This window comes from Erinaceus europaeus, chromosome 11 (assembly GCF_950295315.1).
Source record: "Erinaceus europaeus chromosome 11, mEriEur2.1, whole genome shotgun sequence".
NCBI lineage: Eukaryota > Metazoa > Chordata > Mammalia > Eulipotyphla > Erinaceidae > Erinaceus > Erinaceus europaeus.
Window position 1 is genome coordinate 6,619,552 of NC_080172.1, and position 18,516 is coordinate 6,638,067.

The 18,516-nt window shown below is 45.0% G+C and overlaps 1 protein-coding gene across 3 annotated transcripts in view; it reads left to right on the plus strand.

Annotated features, from left to right (window-relative positions):
* The window catches only part of RASGRF2 (Ras protein specific guanine nucleotide releasing factor 2), a 250,817-nt gene that overhangs the window by 201,599 nt on the left and 30,702 nt on the right, over positions 1–18,516 (plus strand). For all 3 annotated transcript variants that reach the window (XR_009552454.1, XM_060201103.1, XM_060201104.1), the window contains exons 19-20: positions 14,530–14,642; positions 18,087–18,147. Coding sequence is in view for 2 of the 3 variants with exons in the window: in XM_060201103.1 (XP_060057086.1) it covers positions 14,530–14,642; positions 18,087–18,147 (174 nt within the window). In the remaining variant the exon portion in view is untranslated. The remainder of the gene's footprint in view (positions 1–14,529; positions 14,643–18,086; positions 18,148–18,516) is intronic.

Below are 18,516 nucleotides of genomic sequence, written 5' to 3' on the forward strand. Positions count from 1 at the left end.
AAGTGAACCAGGGATGGTGGTGGCTGGGCAAGGTGAATGCAGGTTTCCTGAGGTCTCCTGCTCCAACTTGAAGCCAGCAGTGTCTCTTGGGATCACATTTCTGCATAAAGCTCTCAGTAAAGGCTTCCTTCCTTAGCCAAACCAAAGCTAACTCAAGAACTGCGCTGGTTTCTCAGCTTGTTACCTCTGCAGCATGAAATGAGGCCCCCCGAGGAGCGCACCCGAGACCTAGAGCTGCCAAGAGTGACGTGCAAGCATCTTGGGAAGACCACTGAGAGGGTTTGCTTCCCCTTCCCAGATGACAGAATGGTCCAGCGCAAACCTAACTCCACACCACGACTCTTTCAGTTATTTCTTTTGCTCAGCGGCTGCATTCTGGTTGTTGCTGCAAGTCTCTGCACCACGGTCCTGTGCTGGCTGTTGTCTGGTCGGAAGGTGATACTGACAAAGAAAGCACATCTCCAGCCCTGACTCAAGGGCAGGCAGTACGCTAAGCCATTTTGTTGCTAGCAGATCACTTTGTAGGAGGAGACAGATCTCCAAGACAGTTTTCATCACATGAACACAGGTTCTTATTTTTTTCTTCCTCACTTTATTGGGGATTAATGGCTTCCAGTGTAGTTATTGACACAAGAGTTCCATTTCTTACTTCCCAGTGACAGGTGCACTTGAAATGGAACCCAGGATCTCACTCATGGGCATTCTAACAAAGCCACTTTCCACCTTCCAAGTGTTTTTTACTTTATTTTATTTTAATTTTTTGCCTCCAGGGTTATCACTGGGGCTCGGTGCTGGCACTGCTCCTGAATCCACTGCTCCTGGCAGCCATTTATTTTTCTATTTTATTTGGTAGGATAGAGAGAGAACAGATAGGATGGGGAGGGGGGAGACAGAGAGAAAGATAGACACCTGTAGACCTGCTTTACCTCTTGTGAAGCGACCTCCCTGCAGGTGGGGAGCCGCCACGGGGCTTGAACCCATATCCTTACGCTTTGTACCTGTGCACTTAAATGGGTGCGCCAGGTACACCCCTACCATCCTGTTTTCTGTTTTGAGTATGTGAGAGACACAGGGCAAGAGAGAGAGGAAGAGAGGGAGGGAGAGGGAGAGAGAGAGAGAGAGGGAGAGTTCTCCTTATTCCCACATGGTCAGTCCCATCCAGAGTCACGTGCATATAAGAGCACCAAAATGCCAGATCACTCAACCACCTTTCTGGTCCTGCAGCACAATCTGAATAAAGCTCTCCATCCTCTGCAAGTTGAAGAAGCCAGGAAACAGTAGCCTGCATTTTTCATCTTCTTGGGAAAAAAAAATAATTAAATCAAACCCTGGGTTTTTATTTTGGAGCCTCCTGTTTCCTAAGTTCTTTCTTGATGAACCTTTGGCTGAGGTTTCTTAAATGATTTGTTTGAATTTACTTCATTGCCACCTTCCCTAGCACTGGCTACTATTAGGAATATACTGTACTGATCACATTGAGAAAATTACTCTCATAATTCTCTATACTTTCACGCTGTGTTTATTGAATCAGATATTTCCCAGTGTCCAAAGGTCCCTTGGCTATATGTAGCATATTACTCATTGTTACCCTGATCTCCTAAAAGAATGGAAGTAATTTCCAAAATGCCTGAGCTGTCAACAGGGGTTTTCTTTAAAGCACTGGAGAATCTGGCTTGTTGTCTCATAGATTCTTCTCTGTTCATGTGAGCTAGACTTTCCAAGACACACTAGTTGGTTAAGACTGCAAATTTGAAGCTCAAAGTCTTTGTCTTAAGTAGCTGTTAGTATAAGTGGGGCATATTTCTAGACTCGGCATGGTAACCAGCTACTGGTTGATATATATATATATATAGTCTTACAGGACAAATTTACTGATAGATACGTTTGGGGGATAGTCTGTATGACAGAAGACTTAAAAACTCAGGCCACGGGAGTCGGGCTGTAGCGCAGCGGGTTAAGCGCAGGTGGCTCAAAGCACAAGGACCAGCATAAGGATCCCGGTTCAAACCCCAGCTCCCCACCTGCAGGGGAGTCGCTTCACAGGCAGTGAAGCAGGTCTGCAGGTGTCTGTCTTTCTCTCCTCCTCTCTGTCTTCCCCTCCTCTCTCCATTTCTCTCTGTCCTATCCAACAACGACAACAACAATAATAACTACAACAATAAAACAACAAGGGCAACAAAAGGGAATAAATAAATAAAATAAATATTAAAAAAAATTAAAAAAAAAACTCAGGCCACTAGGGGAAGAGAGAGACAGGCTAGGAGTATGGATTGACCTGCCAACGCCCATGTTCAGTGGGGAAGCAATTACAGAAGCCAGACCTTTCACCTTCTGCATCCCACAATGACCTTGGGTCCATACTCCCAGAGGGATAAAGAATAGGAAAGCTATCAGGGGAGGGGATGGGATACGGAGTTCTGGTGGTGGGAACTGTGTGGAATTGTACCCCTCTTATCCTATGGTCTTGCCAATATTTCCATTTTTTAAATTTCTTTATTGGGGAATTAATGTTTTGCATTCAACAGTAAATACAATAGTTTGTACATGCATAACATTTCCCAGTTTCCCATATAACAATCCAACCCCCACTAGGTCCTCTGTCATCCTTCATGGACCTGTATTCTCCCCCATCCACCCACCCCAGAATCTTTTACTTTGGTGCAATATGCCAATTCCAGTTCAGGTTCTACTTGTGTTTTCTTTTCTGATCTTGTTTTTCATCTTCTGCCTGAGAGTGAGATCATCCCATATTCATAATATTTCCATTTTATAATAAATAAATAAATAAATAAAACTCATACCACACAGGGAAATCACTCAACTGTAGAATGTATGGCTTGAATGCTTAAATTCCCTAGTTTCAAGTCCCAGAGTAATGCTCTGGTCTGTCTGTCTGTCTGTCTGTCTCTCTCTCATCTAGTAAATCAAATAAATATTAAGGTAACTCTCAGATCCTTTTAAAATAATTTTACTGAGAGTGTACTAGTTCTTGAAAATCTTTTATTTATTTATTATTGGATAGAGACAGAGAGTAATTGAGAGGGGAGAGGAAGAGAGAGACAGAGAGACACCTGCAGCCCTGCTTCACCACTTGTGAAGCTTTCCCTCTGCAGGTGGGGACCAGGGGGCTAGTAATAGGGTCCTTGCACACTGTAATATGTGTGCTCAACCAGGTGCAGCACCGCTAGTCCCCAAATAGTTTAGAGTACAGCTGTTGGCATATGGAGTCAATTCCTTGCCTCTCTGTGATAGGTGTCTGCAGAACACTCTCGCCTCCAGTGAGGTCCATTTCCATCATCATGAAGCAGGATCCCAATGCCCTCTCTACCCCCTCCCTCCCACGTCCTTCCCAGAGTCCTTTGCTTTGCTGCAACACAGCACACTCAGTCCGAGTCTCATTTATGTTGTCCTTTTCTGTCTCTGTTTCAGTTGTAAGGGAAATCATCCAATATTTGCCCTTTGCTTGTATTTATTTATTTATTTTGCTCATCTCACTTAATGTGAGCCTTAATGTGATTCTTGCCAACACTAGTTTTTAGTTCTAGGTCTATCCGTTACTACCTGGGAGACACTGGGCTGAAAAGATGCTCAGATTCTCTATACCTTGTCTGCTTCATGTGTAAAAATGATCACCATCATGATTATAATGATCTTACTATTGACGGTTAAATTAGATGATAAAGTAATTAAAATATCACCTAGCATAAAACAAACTCCCATTAGGTCTTAGCTCTGATAATTACCTCAGGAGATATTTACTAGCCGCTGGGAGAGACCGACTTTCCTAATTACCTATGAATGGGTTTGATTACAGTCAATAAAATCATGGTAAAAATCTCTACACCTCTCAATTGCTTGTTTCTCTAGACTGACTCTAACAGCACCAGTTGGCAATTCAAATGTTTATTGAAGTAACTGCGTTATAACACGATCCACGCTTCAGGTGTGCATCCATATAAATAAGGGGCTCTTGGGAGTCAGGCGGTAGGTAGCACAGTGGGTTACGAGCACGTGGTACAAAGTGCAAGGACTGGCGGAAGGATCCTGGTTCAAGCCCCCGGCTCCCCACCTGCAGGGGAGTCGCTTCTCAGGCGGTGAAGCAGGTCTGCAGGTGTCTGTCTTTCTCTCTCCCTCTCTGTCTTCCCCTCCTCTCTCCATTTCTCTGTCACATCCAACGATGACAACAACAATAATTATAATCATAACAATGATAAAACAGCAAGAGCAACAAAAGGGGAAAAAATGGTCTCCAGGAGCAATGAATTTGTGGTGCAGGCACTGAGCCCCAGCAATAACCCTGGAGGCAAAATAAATAAAAATAAATAAATAAATAAATAAATAAGGGGCTCTCTGGAAAGGACATGGAAACTTTTTGTTCCTTTGAATTTGCTCTCTGTCCCACTCTGCCTGAGACATCCCATTTTTTTAAAAAAAGTTTTCTTTTACTTTTATTTATTTATCATTGAATACAGACAGAGAGAAAGTGAGAGGGGAGGGGAAGATAGAGAGGTAGAGAGACAAAGAGACATCTGCAGCTCCGCTTCTCCACTCATGAAGCTTTCCCCTTGCAGGTGGGGACCAGGGGCTTGAACCTAGGTCCTTGTGCACTGTAATGCAGGCACTTAACCAGCTGCTGTGCCACCACCTGGCCCCGAGCCATCACTTCTTTGCAAGTGGCTTCCAGTCCTGCCTTTCCGGTCCCCGCCCCTCTTCTCAGATGCAGCCAGCCCTACCTCCCTCTCACCTGCACCCACGCAGTTGCCTTCCCGGACTCTGCCCGTCCCTGCTCTGGCTTCTCCTCCAGAGCTGTATACAGTGAGGGCCGCTCAGCGACTGCCAGAGAAGAAATGTTCAAGTCTTACATCTTCTGGGCTCTCCACCTCCTAAAGCTGGTGGTTTCTTTTTTTCTGTGTTTCTGTCTTGGTCTTATTTCATGGCTTTCGGTGTGTATGGGGGGACAGTCACTGAAGTATGATGTAGTGAGCTGCGATAACTCTAGTGAATGCCCCAGGTGCTTGTGGCTGCCACGGGCTTGTGCAGTGTCTCTGTTAAAGGCTCTGCGGGCTACACCTGCCAGGCCAGGAGTGTGCGGATCGCCAGCATCCAGACAGCTCAGGCGCGCCCTCTTGTGGCCATCTGAATGGGGCTGTCGCTGACACAACCAGTAATCTTCCACCGCTACTTGGGGCCTGCAGAAATCTAGATTCTAGATTATTATTAAATGGCTGTCAGGCAGAATTATAATGAATAAGGAGTCGGCCGTAGCGCAGCGGGTTAAGCGCACGTGGCGCAAAGCATAAGGACCCGCATAAGGATCCCAGTTTGAGCCCCCGGCTCCCCACCTGCAGGGGAATCGCTTCAGAGGCGGTGAAGCAGGTCTGCAGGTGTCTGTCTTTCTCTCCCCCTCTCTCCATTTCTCTCTGTCCTATCCAACAACAACGACAGCAATAACAACACCTACAGGGGAGTCGCTTCACAGGCAGTGAAGCAGGTCTGCAGGTGTCTATCTTTCTCTGCCCCTCTCTGTCTTCCCCTCCTCTCTCCATTTCTCTCTGTCCTATCCAACAACAATGACATCAACAACAACAACAACAATAATAGTAACTACAACAATGATAAAACAAGGGCAACAAAAGGGGAAAAAATGGCCTCCAGGAGCAATGGATTTGTGGTGCAGGCACCGAGCCCCAGCAATAACCCTGGAGGCAAAAAAAAATTATTATGAATAATGTACTTCTGGATTTAAATAGGACAAGTGTCTTTTTTTTTTTTAGCTGTTTCAGACTTCATTGAATTCCAGCAACTTAAAAAAAATAGGTATTTTTAGATGGCCAGGTCTGTATTTTGTATGTGTTGCTTAAAAATAAGATTTTATTTTCTAGGTAGCATATCACAGGATTCAGGGTTTTAGTGTAGTGAGAATTTTGAGGAGTTTCTTTTGGCTTAGAATTTTTAATTTTTTAATTTATTTAAAAAAGGAGACATTAACAAAACTATAGGATAAGAGGGGTACAGCTTCACACGGTTCCCACCACCAGAACTCTATCCCATCCCCTCCACTCCCCTGATAGCTTTCCTATTCTTTATCCTTCTGGGAGTAAGGACCCAGGGTTATTGTGGGATACAGAAGGTGGAAGGTCTGGCTTCTGTAATTGCTTCCCCGCTGAACATGTGTTGACAACTCAATCCACACTCCCAGCCTGTCTCTCTCTTTCCCTAGTAGCTCCAGTGACGCAATTGGTTAGCACGCGGCACTTCTATGGCTTAGAATTTGTAATTAATCATGAGAGTGTAAAGCCCTGCTACTCCTAGTGGGATCTCTGGGCCAGCAGCACCAGCGTCACAACAGAGCTCCTTAGAGAGGTGGAGTATTGGGCTGGCAGACCAGCTCACTTGGATAGCACAGCCTTTGCATGTACAGGATCCCTGTGGAAGACCAGCCCCTGCCACACTGGAGGAAGCTTTAGTGCTGTATTATCTATCTGTCTGTCTGGAAATGTTGGGCGGTGAAACCTTGGCAAAAAAAAAAAAAAAGAAAAGAAAAAGAAAAAAGGGAAAAGTAGAAACTCAGGTTCAAGAGAAACTGCCCTGGTTTGCTGTGTGTATGGCTCAGATTCAAGCCCCAGCATCTCATGGCGGTGTTATGGGACCCAGAATAGTTCTTGTACTGTGGTCAGTCTCTCTCTCTCTCTCTCTGAAAAAGCTGAGCTGAGAGCCATGAAATCACATAGGCACAGAGCCCTGAGGGGGAAAGAGAGGGAGAGAAAAAGAAGGAGGAGAAGGAGGAAGAAGAGGAGGAGGAGGATGGAGGGAGGGAAGGAGGCTCAAGAGAGAAATAGAGAATTATAGGGAGAGGGGAAGGACCAGAGGGATGGAGGAAGAAAAGCAGGGCTCAATTCTCGTTCCATATCTGCTGCATCAGAACGTGCAGTTTCAGAAGCCCGAGTATAAAGGACTTGTCCCAAATCTGACTAAAGCCCTGCACTAAATCTTTGCGATTCATCCCTGCGCTACCTCTCTTACTCTCTTACTTCCATTCAGACTATCAGACCTCATCTGTCAGCAGCCTCTGTGTAAACGGAGACCGTGGTTCCCACCTCGTCAGCTGAGGAGTAGCTGGACTCATATTCAGGTGGTGGCTTTGATGTTTGTGGGGGTGGGAGTAAGCATTCTAGAAGGTGATTCTAGTGAGCTAGCACTCACTCGTCCAGACTCCACGTCACGAGTCAGTCTGCTTCACGGCAACTGCACCTGCAGCAGAACAAACACTCAGCCGTACACATTCATCACGCTGCAGAGAGTGTCTGCGTAGCTCCACCAAGACTTTCCAGGGTCTCTCCCAGACTAGTGTTCCCAGAGCTTCCAGTAAAATTACTTTCTGGGGGCCTGGACGGTAGCACATTGGGTTAAGCGCACATAGTACAAAGCACAAGGACCCGGTCAAGGATCCCAGATGAGCTCCCCAGGCTCCCCACCTGCAGGGGAGCAATGAAGCAGGTCTGCAGGTGTCTGTTTTTCTCTCCCCCTCTCTGTCTTCCCCTCCTCTCTCACTTTCTCTCTGTCCTATCTAGCAGCAAGAACAATAGGAAAAAATGGCCTCCAGGAGCAGTGGATTTGTAGTGCAGGCACAGAGCCCCAGCAATAACCCTAGAGACAAAAAAACAAAACAAAACAAACAAACAAACAAACAAAACCTTACTGTTTTCTTTCACAAGACCTTTCACACAACTTGCCTTCCTGGGGTCCCAGAAACATCCCCCCCCCCCCCGCTGAGCACAGCATGAAGCACAGTAGGTGGATGCTTGTCCATTCAACTAGTAATTAGTCTATAGTGTGGTTCAGTCAATGGATTGATATGCTTTCCTTTTAATTTTTATTTTTAAAAAGGAAACACTGACAAAACCATAGGATAAGAGGGGTATAACTCCACACAATTCCTACCACCAGAACTCCATATCCCATCCCCACCCCTGATGGCTTTCCTATTCTTTATCCCTCTGGGAGCATGGACCCAGGGTCATTGTGGGATGCAGAAGGTGGAGGGTCTGGTTTCTGTAATTGCTTCCCCACTGAACATGGGCATTGGCAGGTCAATCCATACTCCCAGCCTGCCTCCCTCTTTCCCTAGTGGGGTGGGGTTCTGAGGAAGAGGGACTCCAGGACTCGTCTGCCCAAGGAGGTCTAGTTGGCATCATGGTAGCATCTGGAACCTGGTGACTGAAAGAAGAGTTAACATATAAAGCCAAACAAATTGTTCACTAATTATGAACCTACAGGCTGGAATAGTTCAGATGAAGAGTTGGTGGGTCTCCATTTTGTAGATAGCTAGTTGGCCTATTTTAGTTATATTCCAAAGGGCCTATGACTACACTAGTTTTCTCCTGAACCTGACATCTGATAAGCTGTTGGACCCAAGTTATTGTCTGGGGAGATGCTGCCATGGCTGGAAAAAGGGCTAGAAAGCTGGATCAGGGAAGAGAGTAGCTCCCAAATATGGGAAAGGTGTATGAATATTGTTGTCTGTAGACCCCATCAGTTTGATGTGATCTGGACCCCATATTCAGCTTAGAAGCATGTGTGACCTCTGCATCCCTGTAGGTCTGAGCTCACATTCTGTGGTCATAAATAGGAACATTCCAAGCTGCCTCAATGTCAGGACCCATCCTCCTCAGGTGGTAGATAGAGTGTGTTGTCCAGCTTCCCTTCGGAGGATGGAACATTCTCTACCATTGTTGATCCACATTAAGAGCAAGATGCTATGGGGGCCCACAAAGGGGTCTATTGTGTTGACTCAAGGGTTATCACTGGGATCAGTGTTGGTACTATGAGTCCATTGCTCCTAGTTGCCTTTTTTTTTTTTTACATTTTGTTGAGTAGGACAGAGAGAAATTGAGAGAGATGGGGAAGATAGAGAGGAAGAGAGAAACACAGACACCTGCAGACCTGCTTCACTGCTTTGAAGCATCCACCCTGGAGGTGGGGAGAGGGAGCTGGAACTCAGATCCTTGCCCTTGTGTGCTTGACCAGGTGCACCACCGCCCAGCCCCTGCTTGATATTCTTCACACTGGTCCATTGATGATGATCACATTATTTGCATCATTAGAAACACACACATTAGAGCCCCCACACCTGTGGATATCTAGTCTTTGACAAAGGGGCCGAGACTATTAAATGGAGAAAGGAGAGTCTCTTCAACAAATGGTGTTGGAAAAAATGGGTTAAAATATGCAGAAGAATGAAACTGAACCACTATATTTCACCAAACACAAAAGTAAATTCCAGATGGATCAAGGACTTGAATGTTAACCAGAAACTATCAAATACTTAGAGGGAAATATTGGCAGAACTTTTTTCTGTCTAAATTTTAAATCTTCAGTGAAACAAATCCAATTACAAAGAAAACTAAATTAAAAATAAACCAATGGGACTACATCAAATTAAAAAGCTTCTGCATAGAGAGACCTCCCACAGAATGAAAGAAGATATTTACATGCCATACCTCAGACAAGAAACTAATAACCAAAATATATAAAGAGCTCACAAACTCAGCAACAAGAAAACAAATGACCTCATCCAAAAATGGGGAGAGTATATGAACAGAATATTCTCCATAGAAGAGATCCAAAAGGCCAATAATCATATGAAAAAATGTTCCAAGTCACTGATTGTCAGAGAAATGCAAATAAAGACAACAATGTGACACCACTTCACTCCTATGAGAATGTTACACATCAGAAAAGGTAGCAGCAACAAATGCTGGACAGGTTATAAGGACAAAGGACCCTCCTGCACTGCTGGTGGGAATGTCAGTGGGTCCTACCCCTGTGGAGAACGGTCTGGAGAACTCTCAGAAGGCTAGAAGTGGACTTACCCTATGACCCTACAATTCCTTTCCTGGGGATAGATCCTAAGGAACCCAACACACCCATCCAAAAAGATCTGTGTACACATATGTTCTTGGCAGCACAATTTGTAATAGCCAAAACCTGGAAGCAACTCAGGTGTCCAACAACAGATGAGTGGCTGAGTAAGTTGTGGTCTATATACACAATGGAATACTACTCAGGTATTAAAAATGGTGATTTCACCATTTTCACCTGCCTACAGGTAGGGAGCTGGGGGGCTCAGAACAGGCCACAGCCTGGGCCCTGAAAATTTTAAAATCAAGAGAAAAATGTCCAAGTGAAACAAATTACGCTGCTATAAAACTAGAATTATTTGTGGACATGTTTGCCACATTCATTCTTTCAATCCTTCATACCTTCACAGAAGATAATATTACTTATCTTCAAGAACCCACCTACTATTGTAAAGTCTATTGTGTCCAATTATAAGTATGGCTGTCCCTGCTTTTGTTTGTGGCTCATTAAGTTGAACTCTTGTTTTCCAACCTTTTACTTTGAGTTTATGTTTGTCCTGCTGAGTGAAATGGGTTTCCTGTACACAGTATCTAGACGGGCTATGTCTCCTCATCCAACTGGTCACTCTGTGCCTTCTGATGGGTGACTTTGGTCCATTGTCATTGAGTGAAGTTAGGGTTTTAAGAGCATTTATTATTTATTGCCATTTTATATGAGTGTTGAATGTTCTTGTAACTTTTTTTTTTGGTAGGGATGGGGCTGGCATAGTAGGGCTTGTGCTTTTATATGAGTCCCTTCTTGGAGGGCGGGTGTGGTGGTGATAGATTCCTTCAGCTTTTGTGTGGCCCCAAAACTCTTTTCCTTCTGTTTGAATGAGACTGTATCAGGGTGTGCTTGGCTGGAAACCTCTCTCACTGAGCACTCTATAAATATCCTGCCATTCTTTCATTAGGTTTTTGTAGAGAAACCTGCTGATAAGCATCTAAGGTTTCCCCTTTGGTCTTCTCGCTGCCTTCAGAATCTTTTCCTTATCCTTAGTTTGTTTGCCGTTTTCATGATATGCCTTGGTGCACATGTAGTTGATTGGCTTTATTTTGTGTGGCACTCCTTTTGTTTCCTGAATCTGTACACCTTCCCCTGGATTCAGTTATGGGAATTCTCAACTAGGCTCTCATTTAGTATAAATCTTTCCTCTTTCTCTCCTTCATTTCCCAGGATGCCTGTGAGGTCTAGGATGCTCCTTTTAATGTTATCCTCTCTATTAACTCTTTACTGTTGTTTTCTTTGTCTTTTATTTTCCTTTCTTATTTTTCTTGATGTTTCCTGCCTCATCCTGTAACTTACTTAATTCACTTTTCAGCCTTTGTCCTTCAGCTGTTGAGTCCTGCCTTTGTATTCATTAGCTCAGCTACTGCTTATCTACTTGTTTATCTACTCTGGATGACAGTTAAGCTATTGTGGTTGTTAGTTCAGCGACTGCAGCCGTTGTTCTTTGTTTTCTGTTTAAATTTCTCTTGCGGAATTACTCGTTTTCTCCCTGATCTTTTGAGTATTCCACGACCAGTTTCTTTATTTCTCTGAGATTGTTGGAGACTGACGTGTAACAGTCTTCTTCAGAGAGCTGACCTAACTTCTGTGTGTTTGGGATTTTTTCAGGGCTTCTGTCTTGACTTCGTGTTGAAGGTGGAGATGTTTTCTTATGTCTCTCCATGGTGATTTGTTGTTTTCCAGTGGTCATTATTGGGGATCTTTCCTTGACTGGGCCTCGGCAGGGGTGGGTTCTCTACGGTGAACGCTGCTATGATGGTTTGCTGTGATGGTTTGGTTGAGATTGTCTACTAGGAGTTTGGTTCCTCCAAATGTTTAGCTCAGAAGAGCTACAGATCGACTCTAGGCCCTCTAGAATGTTTGTGGGGGAGGAGGGAGCAGCTGGGATGGGCTGGGGAAATTGTCTTCCTGGAAAAGTTCAGACAGGGGGCCGGGGAAGATACTGACTGATGAGTCAATGAATTAAGTCTGAGATCTCTTGGGTGTTGGGAGGGGCAGGGGTGATGGGTGGGAGCCTGCTGCTTTTGGGGAAGTGTCCATGTCTTTGTTTATTTTGATGAAATTTATATTCTTGAAGCTTACAGCCTAGTGCTTCCTTACAAGTAGTTGAGATTATGCATGCCTTTTATACAAAAAGTAAGTAGTTGATGAATCTTGCCGAGCATTACATTAGGTGTGTGATGCTGGCTTGTTCTGTCAGTGCTCATTAAGTTTGTTCCATTACTTTGGTTAAGGTGGTGTATCTTTGTTTTTTTTTTAATTTTATTACCTTTATTTGTGTTTTTTATTTTATTTTATTGGATAGAGACAGAGAGATTGAGAGAAGGGGAGATAGAGAAGCAAAGAGAGAAACACCTGCAGCCCTACCTCACCAAGAAACCTTCCCCCTGCGGGTGGGGACCAGGGGCTTGAACCTGGGTCCTTGTGCACTGTCATATGAATGCTTATCCAGGTGTGTCACCACTTGCCCACCCCACTTTATTTGTTTATTGCATAGAGACAGCCAGAAACCAAGTGGGGGGGGGGTGGTGATACAGAGGGAGAGAGTCAGAGAGACACCTGCAGCCCTGCTTCACTCACAAAGCTTTCCCCTTGCAGATGGGGACCAGGGGCTTGAACCCGGGTCCTCGCACATTATAACATGTGCCCTCAACCAGGTGTGTCCCCATCCACGCCTTAAGATGGTATCTCAGTAACGAACAAATAATTCTAAGACAGGGGTATTCTGACATTGTTCATTCTGTTTCCCAATAAAATCTTAGCTTCCATTCATGATCCTTGCCTGAATCAGTTGTTACTACTTTGGTTGAAAATGGCAACTTCCTAGGTGGTGCAAAGCATAGGGACTGGCATAAGGATCCCGGTTCGAGCCCCCGGCTCCCCACCAGCAGGGGAGTCGCTTCACAGGCGGTGAAGCAGGTCTGCAGGTGTCTGTCTTTCTCTCCCCCTCTCTGTCTTCCCCTCCTCTCTCCATTTCTCTCTGTCCTATCCAACAACAACAATAATAACTACAGCAAAAAAAAAAACTGCAACAAAAGGGAACAAATAAATATTTTTTTATAAAAAAAGGAAAGCTGTTACACGGTTCCACTCACATGAGTTGTATAAAAATCCTCAACTCAGAACACACTGTCAGTTTCCTGTGATTCAGAGGAGGAGATCCACGGGTGTCAAAAAAAAGAAAGAAAGAAAGAAAGAAAATGGCAACTTCCCCTTTTATTTCTTCCTATTTGCCAGGTGGGATATGCCACTGCCCAATAACTGTCCCTTCATACTCTTTATGTCTTTATCTATTTTTGGAAACAGTACAGACAGCATGTCCCTTTTCTTTAATTTGTTTATTATCTTTATTTATTTATTGGATAGAGACAGCCAGAAGTTGAGAGGGAAGGGGTTGATAGAGAGGGAGAGAGACAGAGAGACACCTGCAGCCCTGCTTCACCACAGTGAAGCTTTCCCCCTGCAGGTGGGAACCGAGGACTCAAACCCGGATTCTCGGCGTCAGTGAGGAGCACCACCACCCAGCCCCTGTGTGTTCTTTTCATTTAGTTGGTTGTTTGTTACTTTTTTTTCCCGTCATTCACTTTGATGCTGGCATGCCAGGATTTGTCCAATGGGCAGCAGCCCATAAACCTCATTCAAGTGTGTGCTCACATGCTTCCATGGGAGTGGCCTTTACTCCTTAGCCCTTAGCGGATGTTGAAGTTCTTGATTTCAATCACTGCCCAAATGCCAGATTTTCTTCTTGAAATAACAACAGATTATGTACTATGACTGTGTCCCAGTAGCTGTTCTAAGTCATGGTTTTCAGTGGGAAAGCAGATAATAATTGAGTCATCCCTTACAGTACCATGAGTCAGGGTAGAGGCACCACGGGACCACTAAGGTGAAACCCCGCATTCGACTGCGTCAGTGAAGGAATGCTTCTGGGAGAAGGTATGCCACCTTCTAGACCTGAGACACAAAGAGAACCTTTGTGGGAAGGAGGCAGTGTTCCAGGCAAAAGGAAGCATGTTTCTCTGAGAAATCTTCCTTTCCCAAGGAGCCTGTCAGTGATACCAACAAGTCCCAACCCAAATCAACAAAGTCAGGCTTTGGGTCAGAAAAGAGAGAGAGAGAGAGGAGAGAGAGAGAGAGAGAGAGAGAGAGGAAGGAGAGTCTGGATGTCACAGATTTTTATTTTTTATTTTTGCTTCCAGGGTTATTGCTGGGGCTCAGTGTCTGCACCATGAAGCCACAGCTCCTGGAGGTCATTTTTTTCCCCTTTCGTTGCCCTTGTTGTAGCCTTGTGGTTATTACTGTTGTTGTTTATTTCGTTCGTTGTTGGATAGAACAGAGAGAAATGGAGAGAGGAGGGGGAAGACAGAGAGGGGGGAGAAAGACAGACACTTGCAGACCTGCTTCACCGCCTGTGAAGCGACTCCCCTGCAGGTGGGGAGCTGGGGGCTCCAACCGGGATCCTTATGCCGGTCCTTGCGCTTTGCACCACCTGCGCTTAACCCGCTGTGCTACCGCCCGACCCCCGCCACAGATATTCATTTACATTTCTTGTTTTCTGAAGAATTTATGGTGGGCAGTGGTGTCACATTGTTATTTTAAACGACTCATTTTACTTTATAGGATTTTGAACTCAACAACGAACTAAAGATGAATGTCCTAAATTTGCTAGAAGAAGTTTTGCGAGACCCAGACCTGCTTCCCCAAGAAAGAAAAGCTACAGCAAATATACTGAGGTAAAGACCATCACAGGCGCCCACTAATTACATTCGCTGATTGCAGTCTGTCCACAGAAAATACAGCCCTAGGGGCCAGCTGGTGGCGCACCTGGTTAAGCACACATATTGAAGTGTGCAAGGACCTCGGTTCGAGCCCCCACTAGTCCCCACCTGCAGGGGGAAAGCTTCACAAGTGATGAAGCAGGGCTGCAGTGCTGCAGGTGTCTCTGTGTCCCTCCCCCTTCTCAATTTCTCTCTGTTTCTGTCATATATATGTGAAGAAAAGGAGGCTATATCAAGCCAAAGGATATTATTATTATTATTATTATTATTATTAATTTATTTTTGTCTCCAGGCTTATCACTGGGGCTCGGTGCCTGCACTACAAATCCACTGCTCCTGGAGGCCATTTCCCCCTTTTTTGTTGTCCTTGTTGTTTTGCTTGTTGTAGTTATTGTTGTCATAGCTGTTGCTGTTGTTGGATAGGACAGAGAGAAATGGAGAGAGGAGGGGAAGACAGAGAGGGGGAGAGAAAGACAGACACCTGCAGACCTGCTTCACCACCTGTGAAGCGACTCCCCTGCAGGTGGGGAGCCGGGGGCTCGAACCGGGATCCTTACGCCGGTCCTTGCGCTTTGCACCATGCGTGCTTAATCTGCTGCGCCACCACCCAGCTCCCAGGATGTATTTTTTACATTCCTGGGACCAGTAAGGATATTGTTCTCACTAGTAAAGTGTCACTTATCAGCTTCTCTTTCCTGGAGACAGGTTTGGCTTGGCTGTTTCAGCAAGAATTGCACTCAGTCACTTCCGGTTTTGTGGCAGACAGAGATTTAATGAAGAACTTAAAGTGAAGCTGTGCCCCTGTGATTCCATCAGGAGTTACAGAGATCTTTTTTAAAGATTTACTTGTGGGGGCTGGATGGTAGCACACCCAGTTAAGCTCACATAGTACTAAGCACAAGGACCCACACAAGGATCTGGGTTCAAGCCTCACTTCCCACTTGGTGGGGAGACGCTTCACAAGTGGTGAAGCTGGTCTGCAAGCGTCTCTCTTTCTCTCTCCCTCCTACCTCCCCCTCCGGCATATGGGCTACACTAATTGGAACTTTTCAATCTCTTTTAATACTTTTGATAAGTGACTGGCTTCGTTTTGGAAAATCTAAAGTTTCAGGGGCCAGGCGGTGGCACACCTGGTTAAGTGCACACACTACAGTGAACAAGGGCCTGGGTTCAAGCCCCTGGTTCCCACCTGCAGGAGCAAAGCTTTATGAGTGAAGCAAGTCTGCAAGAGTCTCTCTGGCCCTCTCCCTCTCTGTCTCCCCCTCCCCTCTTAATTTCTTTCGGTCTCTTTCCAATACTAAAAAAACAGATATTTAAAAAAATAAAATGTAAAATTTAAAGTGCCCAAATTCACAGTACACAGTAATGCTCAGCTCACTCCGATGGTCCGTGTTTTTGTCTTCCTGGTTTTATTTTGCCTTTTTTTTTTTTCAATTTAATAAATTGACAAGACTTAGGATAAGAGATGTACAATTCCCCACAGTTCCTACCACCAGAGTTCCATGTCCCATTCCCTCCACTGGAAGCTTCCCTATTCATTATCCCCCTGGGAGTATGGACCCAGGATCATTATGGGGTGCAGAAGGTGGAAGTTCTGGCTTCTGTAATTGCTTCTCTGCTGGACATGGGCATCAGCAGGCTAACACCCCCACCCCCCACATCTGTTTCTGTCTTTCCCTAGTGGGGCAGGGCTCTGGAGAGGTGGGGTTCCAGGATACATTGGTGAGGCTTCGTGTTAGCATCTGCAACTTGGTGGCTGAAAAGCACTAAGATCTAACGCAGAACAAATGATTTAAATCATTTGATTTAAAAATCTAAAAATATAGCAGATGAGATTTGGGGCTCTTCATTTTGGAAAAAGCTAGGAAGTCTATTTTTGGTATATTCCAGCTAACATGCAGGTGGACCAAAGGTATTGTCTGGGGAGATGGTGTCAAAGTTGGAAATAGGACTAGAAAACTGGATCAGGGCAGAGAGAAGCTCCCAAATCTGGGAAAAGTATATAAATATTGTAAAGTGTAAACCCCATCCATCTGCTCTGGGGCCCATATTCAGCACAGGAGCCTGTGTGACCTCTGCATCCCTGTAGGTCTGAGCTCACAGTCCGGAGTCACAGCTGGGAACAGTCTAGGCTGCACTCACTCTTCCTCTATTCCTCAAGTGTATTTTGCCTTTTCTTTTGACAGTCTTTTAGAGGATAAATTAGCTCCTTATTATAAATCAGCTTTCTTGATCCCTCTCCACTTATTTTTAATATTTATTTATTCATTTTTCCTTTGGTTTTGCCCTTGTTTTATTATTGCAGTTATTATTGTTATTGATGTCGTCATTGTTGGCTAGGACAGAGAGAAATGGAGAGAGGAGGGGAAGACAGAGAGGGGGAGAGAAAGACAGACACCTGCAGACCTGCTTCACCGCCTGTGAAGCGACTCCCCTGCAGTTGGGGAGCCGGGGGCTTGAACCGGGATCCTTACGCCGGTCCTTGTGCTTTGTACCACGTGCGCTTAACCCACTGCGCTACCAGCCGACTCCCTGCTCTCCACTTTTTTTGTGACACCTGTGTCCTTCTCACAGCTCCACCCCTCTACCTGGTATCACCTGCTCAGGCCAGGACTTCTCCATTTTCCAACCAGGGAAAGTGCACATTGTCATTATGTTCCTGCCATGTCTATTTCCATGGAAGATACATATATAATTTTATTGGGGGAGTTGGTGGCTTACTGTACAGCTGTTGACACATCGGTGCAGTTTCTCATCTCCCTGGGAAGATTCTTTGCAGAACACTCTTGCCCAAAACTTAGGCCCTTCTCCCTCATCTTGAAACAGGACCCCCAGGTTCTCTTCATCCCCACCCTCCCCCTCTTGCCACAAAGCCCTTTGCTTGGGAGCAATATACTATACACAATCCAGGTTTTACTCTGTTTCCCCTCTCTGCCCTGATTTATTAATTTCTCTCTATAAGCGAGGTCATTCAGTATTGGGCCTTCTCTTTTTGGCTTATTTCCCTTAACATGATGCCTTCAGCTTCCATCTAAAATGAGGCAAAAGAGAAGGCTTCATCATTTTTAACAGATGAGTAGTATTCCAGTGTGTGTGTGCGTGTGCGTGCGTGTGTGTGTGTGTGTGTGTATCACAATTATTTTAGCCACTTATCTGTCAGTGGATGTCTGGCTTGCTTATAAGTTTTGTGGATTATGAATTGGGGTGCTGTGAACAAAGGTGTGCACAGATATACTCTGGTAGTTTTTTTTGTCTCCTTTGGGTGAATTCCCAGGAGAGAGATTGACCAGGTCAATGACCAGGTCTATTTGTAATGTTCTGAGAAATCTTCAAACTGGCTTCCACAAGGACTGGGCCAGTTTATATTTTCACAGAAGATATTTTATTTTTCTCTTCTAGAGTCCTTTCACAAGATGATCAAGATGATATCTACCTAAAATTAGAAGATATAATTCAACTGGTAAGTTCCATCACGGTCTTAACCAACACAGTAATGCACAAACCAACTCTCAAGGTCAGGAAGTAAGTCCACAACTAGTAAGTAAGTGCTTGGCTTTATGTTCTGTTGATAAAGTCTGTGAGGTAGAGTGGGGAACACAGCATAACGGTTTCACAGAAGTCTTTAAGACCTGAGCACCAAAGCCCCAAATCTAATTCCCTGCATTACTGTCAGAGCAGAACAGTGTTCGAGACTCAGTGTCTGCATGTCTCTCTCTCTCTCACACACACACACACACACACCCCAAATGCAATATCTTAAAAAAAAACCCTAATTGATGCATGCTCCCCCCACCCCCCGCAAGGCGTCAGGCCCTCGGTATAATTTCAC